This window comes from Leguminivora glycinivorella, chromosome 14 (genome assembly GCF_023078275.1).
Source record: "Leguminivora glycinivorella isolate SPB_JAAS2020 chromosome 14, LegGlyc_1.1, whole genome shotgun sequence".
NCBI classification, from domain to species: Eukaryota; Metazoa; Arthropoda; class Insecta; order Lepidoptera; family Tortricidae; genus Leguminivora; species Leguminivora glycinivorella.
The window spans coordinates 4,791,890-4,810,317 of NC_062984.1; the positions used below are offsets into that span (position 1 = coordinate 4,791,890).

Consider the following 18,428-nt stretch of genomic DNA (forward strand, 5'->3'; position numbering starts at 1 on the left):
TCGAGATCTTCTAAATCTTATTAGGCGTGTTAGATCGATCACTAACCTGGGAATAGAGAGCAATCATCAGGCATGACAGACAAATCGCGCAACCGACCCATCGAGTTAGAGTTCGGCGCGGGCCTTAGATTACTCTACCAAGTTATCGTGGCCCACAGCATCGAGTTGTCATCTCAAATCTCAATCTGAAGAACCGACGCACCTCGATCGCGACCGCATAAATGACCCAATAATTACCAATCCGAAGTAAAACCTAGGATTTAGCCAACCAACGGCGGTAAAAGCCCGAAGAGACCGTAATTATTACATTTCGGTTTTTTGCCGATTGGCGTCACAGGTTTTAATGGTTTTTGGTGGATACTTAGTAAATAGAAATACATAATACATACAGTGGAGTCCTATTTTTAACCGACTTCAAAAAAAGGAGGAGGTTCTCAATTCGACTGAATGTTTTTTTTTATGACGTGTTAACGGATTATCGATTAACTTTAACTTCCGTTAAATCTACCGAAATGTATCGCTTTAACGATTAACGAAGTTAACTTTTTAAGTAACGGATTAACGATTATCGAAGTTAACTATTTGATTAATGGTGCCCAGCTATGGGCAGATTTATACGCAAGTGTGCCAAGGCTGGATTGTCGTGTGTCATGTCGACAGGGTTAACCCAACATTTTTAATGCGTAGTTCCTCTTACAACCTTTACTACTTGCGGGTTCCCCGGCTCATACCAATGAGTTTTTGGGAAACTTATGTGCGAAATGTCATTTGATATTTGCCAGTCGCTTTTCGGTAAAGGAAACATCGTGAGGAAACCGGACTTATCCCAATAAGGCCTAGTTACCCTACGGGTTGGAAGGTGAGATGGCAGTCGCTTTCATAAAACTAGCGTCTAGGCCAAATCTTAGGAATACGTAGTTGTCAAAGCGGACCCCAAGTTCTCATGAGCCGAGCCGTGGCGAACGGGATAACGCAAGGAGGATGACAAACCCCTACTACTTGACTTACCCGCTGTCTCACCATCAAATATGAATATAGGATAGAAGGGCACAGTGTTATCCTCGAGCGCGGAGTGCAAAGCCGGGTTGTCGTGCAGCCGCAACCCGTGGCGGAACCAGAGAACGCTTCCTCCCATCATTTTACTGCAGTTCTGAAAAAGAAAAGTACTGTGAGACGAAAATACTTAGCCCATTCATAAACGTTCACTAAAGTCAACAAGCCGATAAAAATCGTTTGTCCCTTTCTATAACACATATACGCCAGAAAGGGACAAATCATTTTTATCAGCTTGATAACTTTAGTGAACGTTTATGCATAAGGAGGTTAGAGTCCTGTAGGTTCAGAGAGAGGAGTTTTTGAAGTAAGTACAGCTTTTACAATACGACTGACAATTTTTTTATTAACAATCTTGAGGTTTTTCTCGGGGGAGTTCAGCGATTTAAATCCAGAGTGTTTGTCTTGTCGATAGAAAAATATCACTAACATAGATTATAATATAACTCCGGGGTTAGCAATATCTCCCCCCCCCCCCCCCTCCTGTTTTTAGAGATGTATTAGGTACTGTTGATAACCGAAGTAAGTGTAAACAACTACTATCCTATTACATAAAATTGCTTACTTAAGTATTGTTACTGTCACAAACATGAGTCGCAAACTCGTAATATTACCTAACACAATGCTTACTAATCGGTTACGTAACAAATAATCCTGAGCCTGATACTGACCTTGCTACAGTTATACAATTTCCACTTATTGCTCGTTTTACACTGTAAAATATTGTGAATTAATGCATACAAAGCATATTCGAGGATTTTTATTGACCAGGGTAACCTAGAGACCGCGTCACGCGTTATTGCGTTGAGATGTCGAGGGTTCGACCAATATCAAAAAGGTAATCATAATCACGGACATTCATAACTCTCATATTCGAGGATATTACAAAATGGACGTTGTCTATACTATTTTAAAGAACTATTTAACAGAATGAGCATATAGCGAAACCTAGACTTCAATGGTGTCGAAATCTGAACTTTATTTTTCACAAAGTTCGAAAAATATTCAATTAAATAAGCCTTTGCAAATGTTTGGACTCATGTGCCTTCGTGTACAGGTCAAAATCAAACATGTTTATTCTGTAAATAGGCTTATTATGCTAACATTTTTACATAGGTATATTAGGTAACCCAGATACTAACCTAACATGAGACGTTTCGCGAACACAAATAGGAAGCCATTTTAAGCCTGGCATCCATTTGCGCGGAATCGAGCCGCGTCGAATCGAGCCCTCCATACATTTACCTACTATGGACGGTGAATTCGATTCCACGCGTCGCTAATAGACGCAGTTTCATACTAAATGCAAAAGACGAATTAACCCCTCAAACGCCGTGTTCCAGATCTGCCCCAGACAATTTAAACTGTAATTAACAGATTGAAGGTTATTAATTCAGTAACAATTTTTTGACAACGGCGTTCAAGGGGTTAATAAGATTCGACGGCGAGCCACTAGGACCAGCCTTTAATTAAACCCCTTAGGTGGTATAGTATGAATTTTCTGAGATGAACGTTTCGCTTTTGCCGTAATCTGTTAAACAAAGGCCTTTGTTTCTATTATTCACGGCGGCTAGCTCCCGTTTCCACAGCACGTGCTAAAGTCTCAGTGTAGTTAAAAAGCAACTATCATGATAGCAATAAGGTTCAAATTTATTAACACTTTCGCTACCAAGAACCCGACTGTCGGGCACACCGCTCGTAGAAGCGTAGCCGATTACATGGGTTTCCCCGTATGTAGCGAAAATGTCGTAGCGCCGCGTAGAGCCCGGTTTCGAAAGTGTTAAACAGTTTGCAGTATGCAGGTAACTTTTTTTGAAGATGACAAAACGTGTTATATCCGAAAGGGCTTTTTATGGATTTGAACCTTATTACTATCATGATAGTTGCTTTTTAACTACACTGAGACTATAGCACGTGCCGTTTAAACGGGAGCTAGCCGCCGTGAACAATAGACACAAAGGCCTTTGTTTAACAGATTACGGCTAAAGCGAAAAGTTCATCTCAGAAAATTCATACTATACACCTAATGGAATTTATGTACCTAGTGCAATGTGAGTGCAAAATTGCTACCCAGCCTGACCTACTCTAATGGAAGATCACCTACTAGAAACGACGAAACGGCTTTGATAACCAATTTGTTTAGAGTTTAACCAATTTTCTCAGTAAGTAGATAAACTATGCCGTCCACACTACTGCCAATTGAGGTTCAGGGTGCGTAGCCGAATGGCACAAACGCTCACGAAACGAAACGCTAGTAGATATATATCTCTATCACTCTGCAGATTGGCGCGACAGAGCCAGACTACCTTTCGCGGCGTTTCGTTTTCGTTTCGCGTCGGAGAAATGCCATCCGGCTACGGGGCCAGTTTAGCTCAAGAATATACTTTATTAGACTAACTGCAGTAAGAGTATAAGGCGCAAGATTACATGAAATCAAAATTAAGTAGATAATATTGAAGAAGGTACAGTAAGTTTAATAGTATTTTATACAATCGTGATATAATACAAAGCTTTTCAGTCGAGTTCCATGTTCCGGTACGAGAGTGAAAAGCTTATTTATATCACTATTGTATACAATACTTTTTCTATGAGTCATCATTTTCATCATCAATGGACGAAAAATATCATCATTCAAGTTAAAATTAATGTTAATAGCGTCGTTCACCGTTGTATCAACATCGAATTACCTAGCAACCAATTGTTTATAATACCCGTCTCTGATTGGTCGATACGCGATAGATTAAAAAAAAATGTGTTTCAGATGCAGAAAAATTTGCCAGGTATCGCAAATTAGTATAGAACTTTTTTTTTTTATGGGATAGGAGGCAAACGAGCAGACAGGTCGCCTGATGGTAAGCGAAGCTTGTATGAAGTTCTATTTTTGAATTTATTTCAGTTAACTAAAGTGAAGTATAATGAAATATTATAGTTGACTAAGTGTCAAAGACTATCCAACACTGAAAAGTCAGCACTTATAGTTTAGTCTGTGGTGTCCTAATTGACAGATTAAATTCGACGAGTAGAAAAACTAATTTTACCATTCTCTCTCTGTGGAAGTGTGTACAGTCACCGGCAATCGCACAAAAAGAAGGCTGCAACGCCTGCAATAATATCAGTCAAGCTCTTATTTCTAGAGCCATGTGAGCGAGTCAGATATTTATGCAGGCTTCTTTTTATGCGATGTTTTTTGCCGGTGACTGTATACAGAGATCCCAAAGTCGCTAATATCATATTTTTACCTAGAAGAAAAATTTGAAAATATTTTGAAAATAATACCTTCTGAAAATGGACACGAAATAGACGATGATAATGAATAATTGCGCATTTCTTAAATTGGTATAGGTATTAACTGCCAGGTAGAATATTTTTTATTTTTAGAGGAATTTCAGACAACTCAGGTTAAGGAGCAATATTTCATAAATATAACTACTGAAAATGTCTGATGGACTGAAATGTAATTTAAAGCATTATACATTATTCATTAGTCATTACATTTTAATACTCGAAATATATTTTAAATTAAAACAAAAGAGAAAAAATCTTAAGAGATTTTCCGCTAATAACTACAACGTTCGAGAAAATAATCGAAAATCGAATTTAAAAATGCTTACCTCTAATCAGCAATTACGAAAAAAATCAAAAGACAATCAATTGCCTTAAAGCTAGGCCACTGTAAACCAGGATGGTCGAGCACTGGATTTGAAATGAAACAAATGAAAATCGGAGCACAACTGGCCGGCTCAAGCTCCGCGGGTACAGTGAAATTGCGCCGGTATTTTCTGGCAGTTTCGAGTAAGTTCTCGAAACCTCTCGAAGCTTCCAGAACTTTATCTCGAGAGATTTATACTTTAAAGGGTAACTTTAAGCACAAGCTGTACAAGTCTTTGTTGAGGTTAGAGGGTTTCAGTTATAAACTGTTTTGTTACAACGCTGGCAAGAAACAAATGTATGTATTAAGGTACGATCGCCATCTTGACTTGATGAGTACTGTAGGTACATAATATAAGTAAGTAGTCATAACTTATCATTCCAGGGATGTTACATGTGCATTGCCGACATTTCTAAGCTTAGAGAATGTTACTGTATAATTACTGACAGCAGGTGATACAATTACAAACTACCATTATGACCACCTACTTGTCAAAGCAATGCGACTGCGAGCGAGATTATCATACGAGAGGAAAATGTGTGCGTGTGGATTGAGTGAGCACCTTCCGAAAATAAAAAAAAATATGCTGATCATTTAGTAAAAGTTCTAAAACAATTGTAAAACGAATCTCTGAATTTGTAAAAAGATAAATCAAAAGATACAGTCATTAACATGTGCTCACTCAGTTCTCACGAACTACCAACGAAAACAGTGAATGTATTCATTTAACATATAATTGATATAATATTTATATACTAACATTTAGTAAAAAATATGCCAACCTACCTCTATAAATTTTAGATCACCTAGTTACGTATTTAATTTTTTACAAATAGTTTCTTATGCTCACTCAATCCTCACACTTTTGAAAAGCCGAATTTTGAAATGAAATGAAATGAAATGAAATATTTATTTTCCAAGTAGGCATATTACAATGCGCTTATGAACGTCAAATAAAACTACGCCGGCTCTAACCCTACGCCTCAGCCTCGAGAAGATTTCAGTCCCCCCTCAGTTGGAGGAGGGTATCCACTATGGGACCGGCAAGAAACTCGGCGGGCCACTTCTTTTCAAAACATTACATCTTATATTTAACATGCATTAAAAAAAACAAGATACAATTTAATAAGCAAAAGTATTCATAAAAAAAATATTAACACAAGAAATTATACAAAGTACAAAGCTATTATGATTATTAATAAGAGATGTTAGAGATGTATAGAGTCTCTAAGTGTCAAAGTACATCTAAAAAAATTATACATGAAGAAAAAAACCGAATAACTAAAATAACTTTAGAGTTGTAAAAGACTCTTGTTGTCTTAAGCAAAGGAAAAAAAAAAATATATGTATACTTAATCTACTTTTTTCCTTGGAGATGTATATGGTCTCCAAGAGTCAGAAAGAAAAATAAACAAACAAGGACCGAACAGAGTGCCTCAACGTAATCTCATTCAAAATTAATGTTACATAGAATAGCATAGCCCCTATTAGCGGAAACAGACCGGTCTTTACAAACAGCACCCGTTCACGAATATGGCGCGCATCTCAGCCATCGCCTCCCTCAACCTTCATTCGGGAAGGTGGCGACCCGATCAACGACGTCACCGTAAGCAAAGACTTTTTAGCGAGCATGACATGTTCAAGCTGTCCGGGCTGTATTAAATATTCCAATAATAAGTGAATACGGTATACCTAGATGTAAGACACAACATTCCGTGCTTGTATGTTACATAGTTTAAATTGACTTAATTGAAAACAAGATCTTGGGAGATGTAAAAGGTCCCCACAGTCAATTATAATTAATGGGATATAATAAAAAATAAAAATTTGGAGGTGTAAAGGTTCTCCAAGTGTCAAAAGAACTAGAAATAGAAAAAAAAATGCGTATGAAATACAAATTTCACGTCAAGAGACTGTTAAGCTAGCAATCTCCAACTAATTCTACAGAATACATAACTAGTATGTACTCAACAAGTCAATATATATATATACCAAATTATAATTATACAATAATAAGGATCAATAATTTAAACAGCCAGTAGCAACAGCGCCTTAAGCATGACACAATGTCTCCCCGGGACACTGCTAGCAAAACTATGACAGATTTTGAGCCTGGATAGTCGGCCATGGTGTAGTATCTCCCAGGTAATCATCAATTTTGTAGTACCCCTTTTTGAGAAGTGCACTTTTTATGTACTTCTTGAATGAAGTAAAGGGCAGATCCCATGCCTCTAAGGGTACCTTATTATAAAATGTTACACAGTTTCCCAAGAACGATTTCTTCACTTTCTGTAGACGAAACTTGGAAACCGCTAGCTTATGTTTGTTCCGTGTATTATAACTATGAATATCTGACAGTTTCTTACAGGACTCTATATTCTTATGAGTATACATTATCACATCTAGTATGTATTGTGAAGCTACTGTAAGGATGTCTATCTCCTTAAAGCGTTCCTTCAGTGAGTCACGTGACGCCATGTTGTAGATAGATCGTATTGCCTGTTTCTGGAGAACGAAGATGGTTTGAATATCTGCTGCTTATCCCCAGGCCAATATGCCGTAAGACATAACACTATGAAAGTAACTGAAATAAACTAGGCGAGCTGTCTCCACATCAGTTAATTGCCTAATTCTCCTTACGGCATACGCGGCAGAGCTCAACCTTTTTGCTAGGGCAGATATATGAGGACCCCATTGCAGATTGCAATCTAAAGTAAGACCAAGAAAGAGCGTATTCTCGACAAGGTCCAGGTTTTCGCCATTCAGCGTGATGGTAGTATCTGTCTTCCTTACATTGGGTAAAGAGAATTTAACACATTTCGTCTTCTTGGCATTAAGGAGCAAGTTATTTGCTGTAAACCATTCTAGTACCTCCTTCAAAGTTTCATTCACATGGCTATAGTCACTCAGTTGCCTATCAACTTTGAAAATTAGTGAAGTATCATCAGCAAATAAGACTATCTCACATTTGTTCTTTACAAGACATGGCAAATCATTTATATACACAAGGAAAAGAAAAGGTCCCAGAATAGAACCCTGTGGTACTCCAAGCTTTACAGTTGTACCGTTAGATTCAGTACCATTTACAACCACTTTCTGGGTTCTTTCGTTTAAGTAAGATTCAACAAGCTGTAAAGCTTTAGAGGATAGACCGTAGTGCTTCAGCTTGTGTAGTAGTGTGTCGTGCTCCACACAATCGAAAGCTTTGGAGAGATCGCAGAAAATACCGATAGCATCTAACGACAGTTCCCAGGCATCGTATATGTGCTTGATTAGCACAGAGGCAGCATCTGTCGTCGAACGACCTCGTGTAAAACCAAATTGCTGATGCTGAAGTAATCCATTCGTGTTAAAATGTCGAAGCAACTGGTTCAATATAATTTTCTCAAACACTTTGCTGAGAACGGGAAGTATGGAAATTGGTCTAAAATTTCCAAGGTCATCCTTGCTGCCTGATTTAAACAGAGGAATAACCTTACTATACTTCATCAGATTGGGAAACACACATTCCCTAACACAAGCGTTAAACACATCGGCTAGATAAGGTGCCACGACGTCAATAATTGAATACACGACTTTCACAGATATCCCCCAAATGATTTTTTGATAAAAAACATTAGATTTAGACCGCTTTTATATGTGTATAGTTTAGTAAAAGTGAAATGGGAATTTGTAAAATACAAAACGAACCACTAACGTGTCAGGTTTTTTTATAATAAATTTTTGTAAGTGCTCACTCAGTCCACACGTTTTGAGAAAGTTAAAAATGTAAATATCTAAAGATTTGTAGCACCACAGACACTCGAAAGTACTTCAACATTTAGTAAAAATTTTTACTAAATATCCACCATCTAATATTTTATATTCGTTGTCTGGTTTTAAAGATATTCAGACATAACTTTTCTCATACAAATGTATCATGTAGGGTGACCACACTATGTCGGCTCCTTCAACTATAGAATCCTTTCACTTGCTCGTTTTTCAATTCCACACTCGGCGTTAAAATACAACTTTGCCCCCTTGTATAACAAATAACTATTTATAGCTTAATAGTAAAATTTTAGTTGTGCAAACAAAATCCTTGGCTGATTGAAACATCCTTTGCCTAAAGTATTGTACGGATTGTATTAATTTTTAAAACTAAATCCATAATTCCCTTGGGAATAAAATAGTACATTATTCTTCAGTACCTACACGTAGACTCAATGAGACCTTTATACAGCAAATGTGATGATAACGATTTTTTTTTTCATGTTATACAATTTTTGCATTATTATAAAGACGACTTTCTACTGGTCATAAATTTATGGCACGCGTGTTCAGTGAACACATATGAAACAAGTCAAAAAAGTGCACAACATAGATATGTTGAAATTTTCCCCTCAGCCCTCTGTAGGGCCTGTAGGTGCAGATCAGGAACCCGAATATACATAGAAACCCCTCCTACTGGGTAGAGAAGTCGGTTAAAAACTGTATCTTAATTTAAAAAAAAATAGTTACTGTGCATGTGCACATTATGCGTGGCAAATCGAAAAACCTATCTATTATTGGATTTAGTTCGTTTTATCGGGCATTTTCCGCAAGTCCGACAACCATTATGCCCATTTTGAGTGAAATAGACGAGGTAGCACTACTCTAGCCACCTCAGCCTCCTTTACAAAACCTAGCAGTATTTTCAGGTTGCTAAATACTTCTTTCAGTGTGTTCGGCGTACCTAAGTACCTACTTGTTCCTATATACCAAAGCTATATGTATACTTATACCTGTTTACACTCCAGAAAGTTGTTTAGTCGACTTCTGCTTCCAGTGTACGCTCTGTACTTAGATTTATAATCGAGCCATTTTTCTTACTTTAATAACGAAAATACAATAGGTTATTTATAATTATTATACAAATGTACCTTTTTTTTTGTTTAGGGGGGAAAATGCGTTCCGCATACCACTAGGGTGCGAGGGGGGACCCTAGTGGTTATGTGGGACTCCCGTATTGGCTAATGAGGCCCACGGTATACCCACTAAAAACCCCCCCACATGCCACCTCGCCGCCTTGTTGGCGGGGTTACCGGTACACTTGCGCTCACATCCGCAACCCCGCCGGCGGCAGCTGCACACATGCGGCTTCGACACGGATGCCCAAAGGCCCTCCACAGTGAGTGCGCCAGATGACAGGGCGCACCTTCCTCCTCGGCCGCTTATAGGTACAGTGACGGACCCCCTCGAGTCCGCCACAAAGAGGCCATGGGCGCCAGAATGTTCCGGCGCCCAGCGGTGGAAATGGTCATTGGTTCCACCGCTAACCAAGTCGGCCGCAAAGGATAGGGAGAACAGCGCACCGTAATACCGGCACTCCTCTTCCCTTGCGGCCCCACCAATGCCGCTACAGCGGAGCGGCCCCGCCAAGGTCGCAGGGGGTAGGGAGAGTGGCGCACCGTTATACCATCACGCCTCTCCCCTGCGATCCCACCTCGGCTACCGTGGGAGGGCACAGAGCGGCATCCCATACTGCCGGATCTTCCCTCCCACCGCAGTCCTCCCAGACGCGTCTTAAGTGTAAAGCCCACTTAGAGCGATCGCCTCGGGCCAGCCAGCTCCCCAAACCGGCCGGCCCTGGGTACCTCGTTAGCTTCTTCGTGGGTGACCAGTCCACGGTTACTAAGCCCCCCCACCACGGCAAGGTGGGCACCCTAGGGGGGGATACAAATGTACCTACCTCAATGTATCACAACGTAACTGAAGTTCGGCGAACGTTTACGTAAAGCTACAGAAATAAAATTCGTCGCAATATTTTAAGGGCTAAATTTATTCCTGGGTTACGTATTCATGTAAACAATAAAAAATAAGAAACAAATTTAACTTAGGTAAGTAAATAATTTTACTAAAGTTTTTTATGAGACGTTTAGAATTGGGAAACCTTCAGGAGAATAGGTACTTTTTTAGAACTCTACGATTGATTACGTGACAAGTTAAATGTAGTAAACAAACCAGATTTTCTTTAGCGTCCCGTACCTACTGCAAAAACGAAACCCTTAAAGGATCACTTTACTATGACCTAGAACAATAAAAAATAGAACTAATTACACAGGTACCTACAGGAAAAAAATCTTTTTTTATAAGTATAAGTACATAATAATGTGGGTCTAGTGAAAAAGGGTATAACTCAAATTGACTCGGTGAAAAAGGGCACAAGTCCCACCTCGGACTTGTGAAGTTGTGACCTTTTTCACCGAGTCAATTTGAGTTATACCCTTTTTCACTAGACTCACAATAAATATAAAAGTTACACGGGCCGTTCTAACCTCAGTGCTCGAGTGCGACTCGCACTTGGTCGGTTTTCTTCTTACAAAAGTTTGCAAATAAGCATACGATCCACCATCTAAAGCCTGACCAGAAATATATGACTACGCGCCATGTTGCGGAATTTCACTAGAACTATATTCTTCATACTATGAACTGTCACCGCATACATCAGAGTAACAGCGCCCTCGTAACAATAGTTACATCGTCACTACTTTAAAAAAAACTTGTATCTTCGTCTGTCAATGATAAGAAAATTGTAGTACGTATGTATGGAATGCATATGGACTTACTGCGTTTTAACTTTGAGGAACAGCGTGAGATACGAGATTTTTTAAAAGTAGTGACGATATATCTCTGTTCTGGCTTTAAATTGTCCTTTTTCAAAGAACTTTCAAATACTAGGAATGGAATCTACCACGCCTAACTTAATCATAAAGTCTTAACACGACTGTGCGAAGCCATATTTGTTGTTTAATAAAAAACATTAAAACACTTAGGAAAAAAACTCTCGAAGTTTCAGTTTCAAATTGATTTTATTACTGCACGTGCAGCGTATTCAATGCACACGACATTGCAAACCACGATAAAATATAATTACAAGGAATAAGACTCTAAACCCTTGTAATACGGATCATGCTGACTGCACGATCGGTTTTGCAGTAACTGGTCACGTTTTGCTAGGGCTAGATATTGAACTACATCTAGATATGTCTATGTAGGTACGGTATTACGTAGTAGAAGCATGCGCACAGAGAACCTCCTATAGAGTAGCAATCATGTATATTTTGTTCGCGATACGAGTCACCAGTGCCAGGGGTGCGAGGAGCGGGCGGGGAATGTGTTAAGCGCGCTGTGATTGGCCGTTTCAAGGACGGCGGGCAGTCGCGCCAGATGAAAGGGACTGTCCCTCTACTGACGCGTAAGTGGCCAATGTAAGTTGACCTATGCCGGCTCTGAATAAATTATAAATATGACTCTTATTTGGAATGTAATGACGTCTGTTTTTAAATTTGAGCTTCTTGTTACCTTTCCACACCATTTCACACTACAGGTGGACATCTTTAAGACATCAAAATACCCTTTTTCAATTTTTTTACTGCGAAAAACACGCGCTGCTTTCGGGTCTGTTACTTGGTCGCTACTGATCGGGCACGGCGAGCGCCCGCGCTTATATCAGTGCAAATACTAGGAAGGCTGGCGACCGCGAGTCGTCTTGTAATGGATGTCTATAGGGGTTGGTCTGTGAGCATGCGTAATGCGTGTAAACTAGGGATGTACCGACTAGTCGCCGACTAGTCGGGAAAGCCGACTATCCGGCCACATTCCCAGTCGGCGATTAGTCGGCGACTAGTCGGCAAAAAAGGCCGATTAGTCGGCACTTCATTTAGTAATAGAAAACAGTACAAAACTAAATATCAGCTGAAAATTATGGTTGTATTATGTACCTATTCGTAGGTAATTCCTTTCTTTGTCAAGACAACAATTTAGGATTATAGGTTTCATAGGCAGGATCACTATCCACTAAGCCAAGCCGGTTGTTAAAAATGGAAAATGTATATAAATATTGGCATGAACCTTAAAACCTGTAAAAATCAAGAAAACCGCGAATGAAGAACCAAAAATGACATTCAAAATGTGAATTTAGTCGAAAATTATATTTTGGCCGACTAGCCGACTAGTCGGCCGACTAATCGGCCACCCAAGCGCCGACTAGTCGGTAGTCGGCCTAGTCGGCCAAATCAATAGTCGGTACATCCCTAGTGTAAACCTATATTATATTATATTATGTACAGTGAGCTGCAAAATGACATGGAGAAATTATGATTTATGAATGAAGTAATGAACTAGCATTTCCCGCGGCTTCGCCCGCGTACTATTAGTAATTTTTCAGTACAGATGTTTTTTTACGCACTAGTGCGAGAAGTGGTTCATTATATGCCAGGTCGAAACTTCGGAGGCTCATCTGTACTGAAAAACGTCGTACGATACACGTGCGAAAAGGAAATTCGTAACTCGTGTCGATTTAAAACACTCCCTTCGGTCGTGTTTTAATTTATCGCCACTCGTTTCGAACTTCCTTTTTTACGCACTTGTATCGTAATGTACTATTATTCAAACGTTGAACTTTGGACCCCCATTTCACCCCCGGGGAGCTGGATTTTGTAATAGTTATTTGTTATACAAGGGGGCAAAGTTGTATTTTAACGCCGAGTGTGGAATTGAAAAACGAGCAAGTGAAAGGATTCTATAGTTGAACCACGAGCGAAGCGAGTGGTTCTAGAATAGAATCCTGAACTTGCGAGTTTTTTAACACACGAGAAGTAAAATACATTTGCACTCGAGTGTAACACAAAATTTTTCCCCTCACTACAGCGAGGAAACTACAACACAAAAAATGCGTTTATCACAGCTTCCAGTAGTTCCACAGGTGGTAAATCATCTTTATTACTAGATTCACCTACTTTTATCAATTTTAAAGCAGTTAATTTGACTTTATTCAAGGTCAACTTACTTTACCCACTAGTGGATAAAATGCGTTTTTACCCGCTGGTATTAAAGGACAAAACACGTGTTTCCGAGCTAGTGAGGAGAAAAATCCTTTCTTAGTGATACTCTACACCTTTTAAGGAACGTGCTGCGTGCCAAATTTGGAATTTCTAGGACCAGCGGTTTCGGCTGTGCGTTGATATGTCAGTCAGTTTCTTCTTTTATATATATATTTAGATTCATTGATAAATTCGCCATGCACTTTTGCAGCTCGCTGTACAATATTCTACCCTTGTAATAGAGTTGTACAGATGTAGTGAGAAATGTTTTTTATGTGTTTTTTCACGGAAACTCACGAACGTGTCATGCTATTTCAGTAAGTCTCAGCTCAGCTCAGTACCTATACCTAGAAGAAGTATTAACGTTGACCGAACTAGCAGCACGACAAACACAAACGTTTCCGACAAAATGCGATGGAAAACTATTATGCACCACATCTATAATTCTCGCGTAGCTTACTGATATATAGTAGAGCGGCGAGAGGGTCTCGGGAAAAGTTGATGTGACTGGAGAGTATACTGCTGACAAGTGGTATCGTTGTGATCGGTACACTTTACTGAGTACGAAATAATGACTTGTCACTTTCTCAGACTGTGGGGGGGTTAACTATGACGTCACAAAGATCGCGGTCCCGGGTTTAATTTTTTTGCCAATTTGTCTATAACCCCTTATCCAATTTTGAAAAATGAGGTGTCGATTGAAAGCGTATAACATGCTGATTAAGATTTATTATATGTGAAAAGTATAGTTTTGTTAGTTATTTTTTAATTAACAATAATGCAAAAAATACGTTTTTTTTACTCTCTTTTTTGATTTTTGTGACTCAAAAAGGCAATGAAAACGGCCACTTAGCTAAAAAATATGTTATATAAATCATTTAACTACATTATTAAGCTATCTGTTGCTTTTTGAATTTCTACGATCGGATAATAAATGAGCAAACTACAACCACATACCTGTAGGCGGGGAGTACCGCTTGACACGCGTTCCCATATACATTCGGCGTCTACCAAATTACACCTCGCGCAAAATTCGTTTCAAGCAGATATACCTCTAATCTTATTCATCGTAACCTATCAATATTGATATCATTTGAAAGCACAATTAAAGTACTTTAAAAAACAATGTCAATCATTTTTTTAAAATCAATAATCGCCAGTCTGTAGTGGTTACAAAGGAAAAAAGTGGGTATGCAATTTGACTGGTTTCCTAGGTTTGATACCCTAGACGAGTTTAAAAGGGGAGGTAAAGATGACATATGGGTTTTTCTCTGGCCTAAAAGCTACACAGAGGGTCAGGGGAGAAAAACCTAGGGTTTAAGTTTAGTTTTAAGTTATTTTTTCCTTTATTTGTTGATTTTATTGTGTTAAATTTTTTTGTAATTTTATCAAGGATACACGTTGGTTTCTTTTGCTAAAAGTTGCCTTTTTTATGAGAAATGTTATGAATTTTATGGCTTTTTCCGATAGAGACTAAAATTAACTTTCAAATAAGGCCACATAGTCATACTTTTACTTATATAATATTAAGGGTATGACTATGTATCAGTAGGCCACATAGTCATACTTTTACTTATATAATATTAAGGGTATGACTATGTATCAGTATGACTATGTGGCCTTATTTGAAAGTTAATTTTAGTCTATCGGAAAATGCCATGAAATTCATAACATTTCACATAAAAAAGGGAATTTTCAGCAAAAGAAACCAATGTGTATCCTTGATAAAATTACAAAAAAATTAAACACAATAAAATCAACAAATAAAAGAAAAAATAACTTAAAACTAAACTTAAACCCTAGTTTTTTTCTCCCTGACCCTCTGTATAGCTTTTAGGCCAGAGAACAACCCATATGTCACCTTTACCTCCCCTTTTAAACTCGTCTAGGGTATCAAACCTAGGAAACCAGTCAAATTGCATACCCACTTTTTTCCTTTGTAACCACCACAGACTGGCGATTATTGATTTTATGAAAATGATTGACATTGTTTCTTAAAGTACTTTAATTGTACTTTCAAATGATACCAATATTGATAGGTTACGATGAATAAGATTAGAGGTATATCTGCTTGAAACGAATTTTGCGCGAGGTGTAATTTGGTAGACGCCGAATGTATGGGAACGCGTGTCAAGCGGTACTCCCCGCCTACAGGTATGTGGTTGTAGTTTGCTTATTTATTATCCGATCGTAGAAATTTAAAAAGCAACAGATAGCTTAATAATGTAGTTAAATGATTTATATAACATATTTTTTAGCTAAGTGGCCGTTTTCATTGCCTTTTTGAGTCACAAAAATAAAAAAAGAGAGTAAAAAAAAAAAGTATTTTTTGCATTATTATTAATTAAAAAATAACTAACAAAACTATACTCTTCACATATAATAAATCTTAATCAGCATGTTATACGCTTTCAATCGACACCTCATTTTTCAAAATTGGATAAGGGGTTCTAGACAAATTGGCAAAAAATTGAAACCCGGGACCGCGATCTTTGTGACGTCATAGTTAACCCCCCCACAGTCTGAGAAAGTGACAAGTCATTATTTCGTACTCAGTAAAGTCTACCGATCACAACGATACCACTTGTCAGCAGTATACTCTCCAGTCACATCAACTTCAAAACTAGACGACTTTTTTCAATTCCGCCGCCTTACTAATACATTGATTAGTACGATTTAAATTCAAGCTGTAAAAAAATAAAAGTTCCCTCCTGGGAAACTCAATGTTTAATTCAGATTCACACGTGTTTTGGCTGCAAGGTTGTTTGAAAGTAAAACTGTACACTATGTATACTTTGTGGTAGTGATGTGCAAGTGCGAAAACTTTCCAAAAAATCTTAAATTTCTTGAAAAATTCACGAAAAATAAAGGGAATTTAAATTTATGGAATGGAAAGTTTCCACCTATACAATCGTCCATACAAAGTTTCCGAAGTTTTCCTATGTGAAAATTTGAGAAACTTTCCGTCGGCACATCAGTACTTTGTGGTGGTGTCAATAAATACTTTTGAATTTTTTCATTTAATAGTTTTGTTGTTTTCGTCAATGCCAAAGGACATTAAGTGAATTTCGTTGTACAGGATGAAATTTACGATCCTTCTAGTCTTACTTAAAATTGAAAACGGGACTTAGTCGCATGTAACTAAGTTTTGAAACTAAGGCTCAGGTACCATGAGGACAACGCCATCCTTGGAAAGTCGGTTAGTTCAAAAACTTAGCTACACGCCATACAGTACCGTTTTTTGCAATGTTAAATATGTGTAAAAATCGTGAAAAAAGTCTATTTTTTAACTCCTCCTAAATTCAAAAGTTATAGTCACCAACACTTTCAATCTTTAGTAAAGACTTGTCACAGTATAGGCAACTTGACTGTACCTACTTAAAATAAAATATTTTATACCATGCACGAAATAAAGCATCAGAAAATTATAAGAAAAACAAATGACACTTTATTTTTAACCCCCAATTAATATTTAATAAATCAGATAGAAATATATAAAGTAAATCAGTTGACCGTGACGTCACTCAATTCGATTTCATATTAATTTCATATTAGCAAGTTGTTCAAAATCGTTTTGACAGTTAAAAAGAAGCTGATTTGACTAGGGGGAAAGTAGCCTATTACAATGCACTCCCGACTTGTCCATAACGTAGGTAATGAACATTTCGCTGACTTGGTTGCAATTGTATTGGCTCACTTGGCAGAGCGCTGGAGTATTGACACATAGGTTATAAGTTCATGTCTCACCAAATGCAGTTTTTTTTTTCATTTTCCACTTTGAAATCTATTTAAATAGGAAATGCAAAAAGAGTACTGATAGGCAGATAATATGGGTGAACATGTCAGCCTCATGGGTGCTTATAAATCTCCCTACTGAAGGGAGAGATCTATAAAGTGGTAAACACTGATTGGCTTGTCTGACATTGGCTCTGCCAACCAGCAATTGATCTGTCCATTGTGCATGGAGCCCGAACCACCAAAAATTCTATACCTCATTTTTATGGTGTATTTAAAGAAAGAGACAACAACTGTAAGTTAGATGTTGTATTTAATTGCTTACACCCTGTGTGGTGACGGGTTAAGAATTTTACCACCCCCTTTCTTCCCATGGGCGTTGTAGAAGTTGACTATGGGATATAGCCTCTATTGTAGCATGGGCGATGAGCACAGATCGGGGTTTTGGGAGCGAGAACGAATTCCTGTATTTATGCACTTTGTTTAAAGTAACTTGAATTACAGAAATATAGATTAAACTATGTAACTGGCTCCAAATGTACCTAGAAGTGTTAATGTCTGTCTTTTATCATCTTCACCATTTCTGGGCTAGTGTAAATCATTCCCGCTCCCAAAACCCCGATGTATGGCGATGAGACGGCAACCTCACACTGCAATAACAATATCACACTAATGTTTTCTTTCAACCTCGTTATTGCACATGAAACTTGAACCATTTCAGTTACTAATACTCACCTATGTAATCAATAATAAAACAAGTAAATGCAACTGAATTTTAAAGAAATTGTACATAACTACAATCACATCCAATAACCGGTATTTATGCGCTTGAAGAAAAACTTCTAGAACACACCAACAATCACCATAAATCAATTTACATACCTGTTTTTACTGGTGACAATTTTAAGCCTGTTGTTTTCATAAATTTCTAACTCCTACTTTACACACATTTTGCACCATTGCGGGTAATGAAATCAAGGTTACTAAACAACGTTTAGATAAAGCACAACACTTGCTACAGTCGCATAATTGGCATTAACTAGACCATAAGATATTAAACTACGAATACTACGATCTGCAAAACATATCAACATGAAGTTGAGCATTTGCGAATACAGACAGATGATTGGTGACAAAACACTCCTTAT

General features: G+C 38.0%; 1 protein-coding gene across 3 annotated transcripts in view; it reads right to left on the bottom strand.

Moving 5' to 3' along the window:
- Positions 1 to 18,368, bottom strand: part of LOC125233307 (cryptochrome-1) — a 36,339-nt gene extending 17,971 nt beyond the window's left edge. Inside the window, exons 1-2 of one of the 3 annotated variants that reach the window (XM_048139272.1) lie at positions 18,163 to 18,368; positions 1,009 to 1,150 (exon numbers count right to left, since the gene is read on the bottom strand). In XM_048139272.1, coding sequence (XP_047995229.1) covers positions 1,009 to 1,138 — 130 coding nt within the window. In that variant the 5' untranslated portion in view covers positions 1,139 to 1,150; positions 18,163 to 18,368. Of the gene's footprint in view, positions 1 to 1,008; positions 1,151 to 4,664; positions 4,799 to 18,162 lie in introns of those variants that run through there. The other 2 variants (XM_048139270.1, XM_048139271.1) reach the window with 2 other exon arrangements.
- Positions 18,369 to 18,428: the final 60 nt, after the last annotated feature.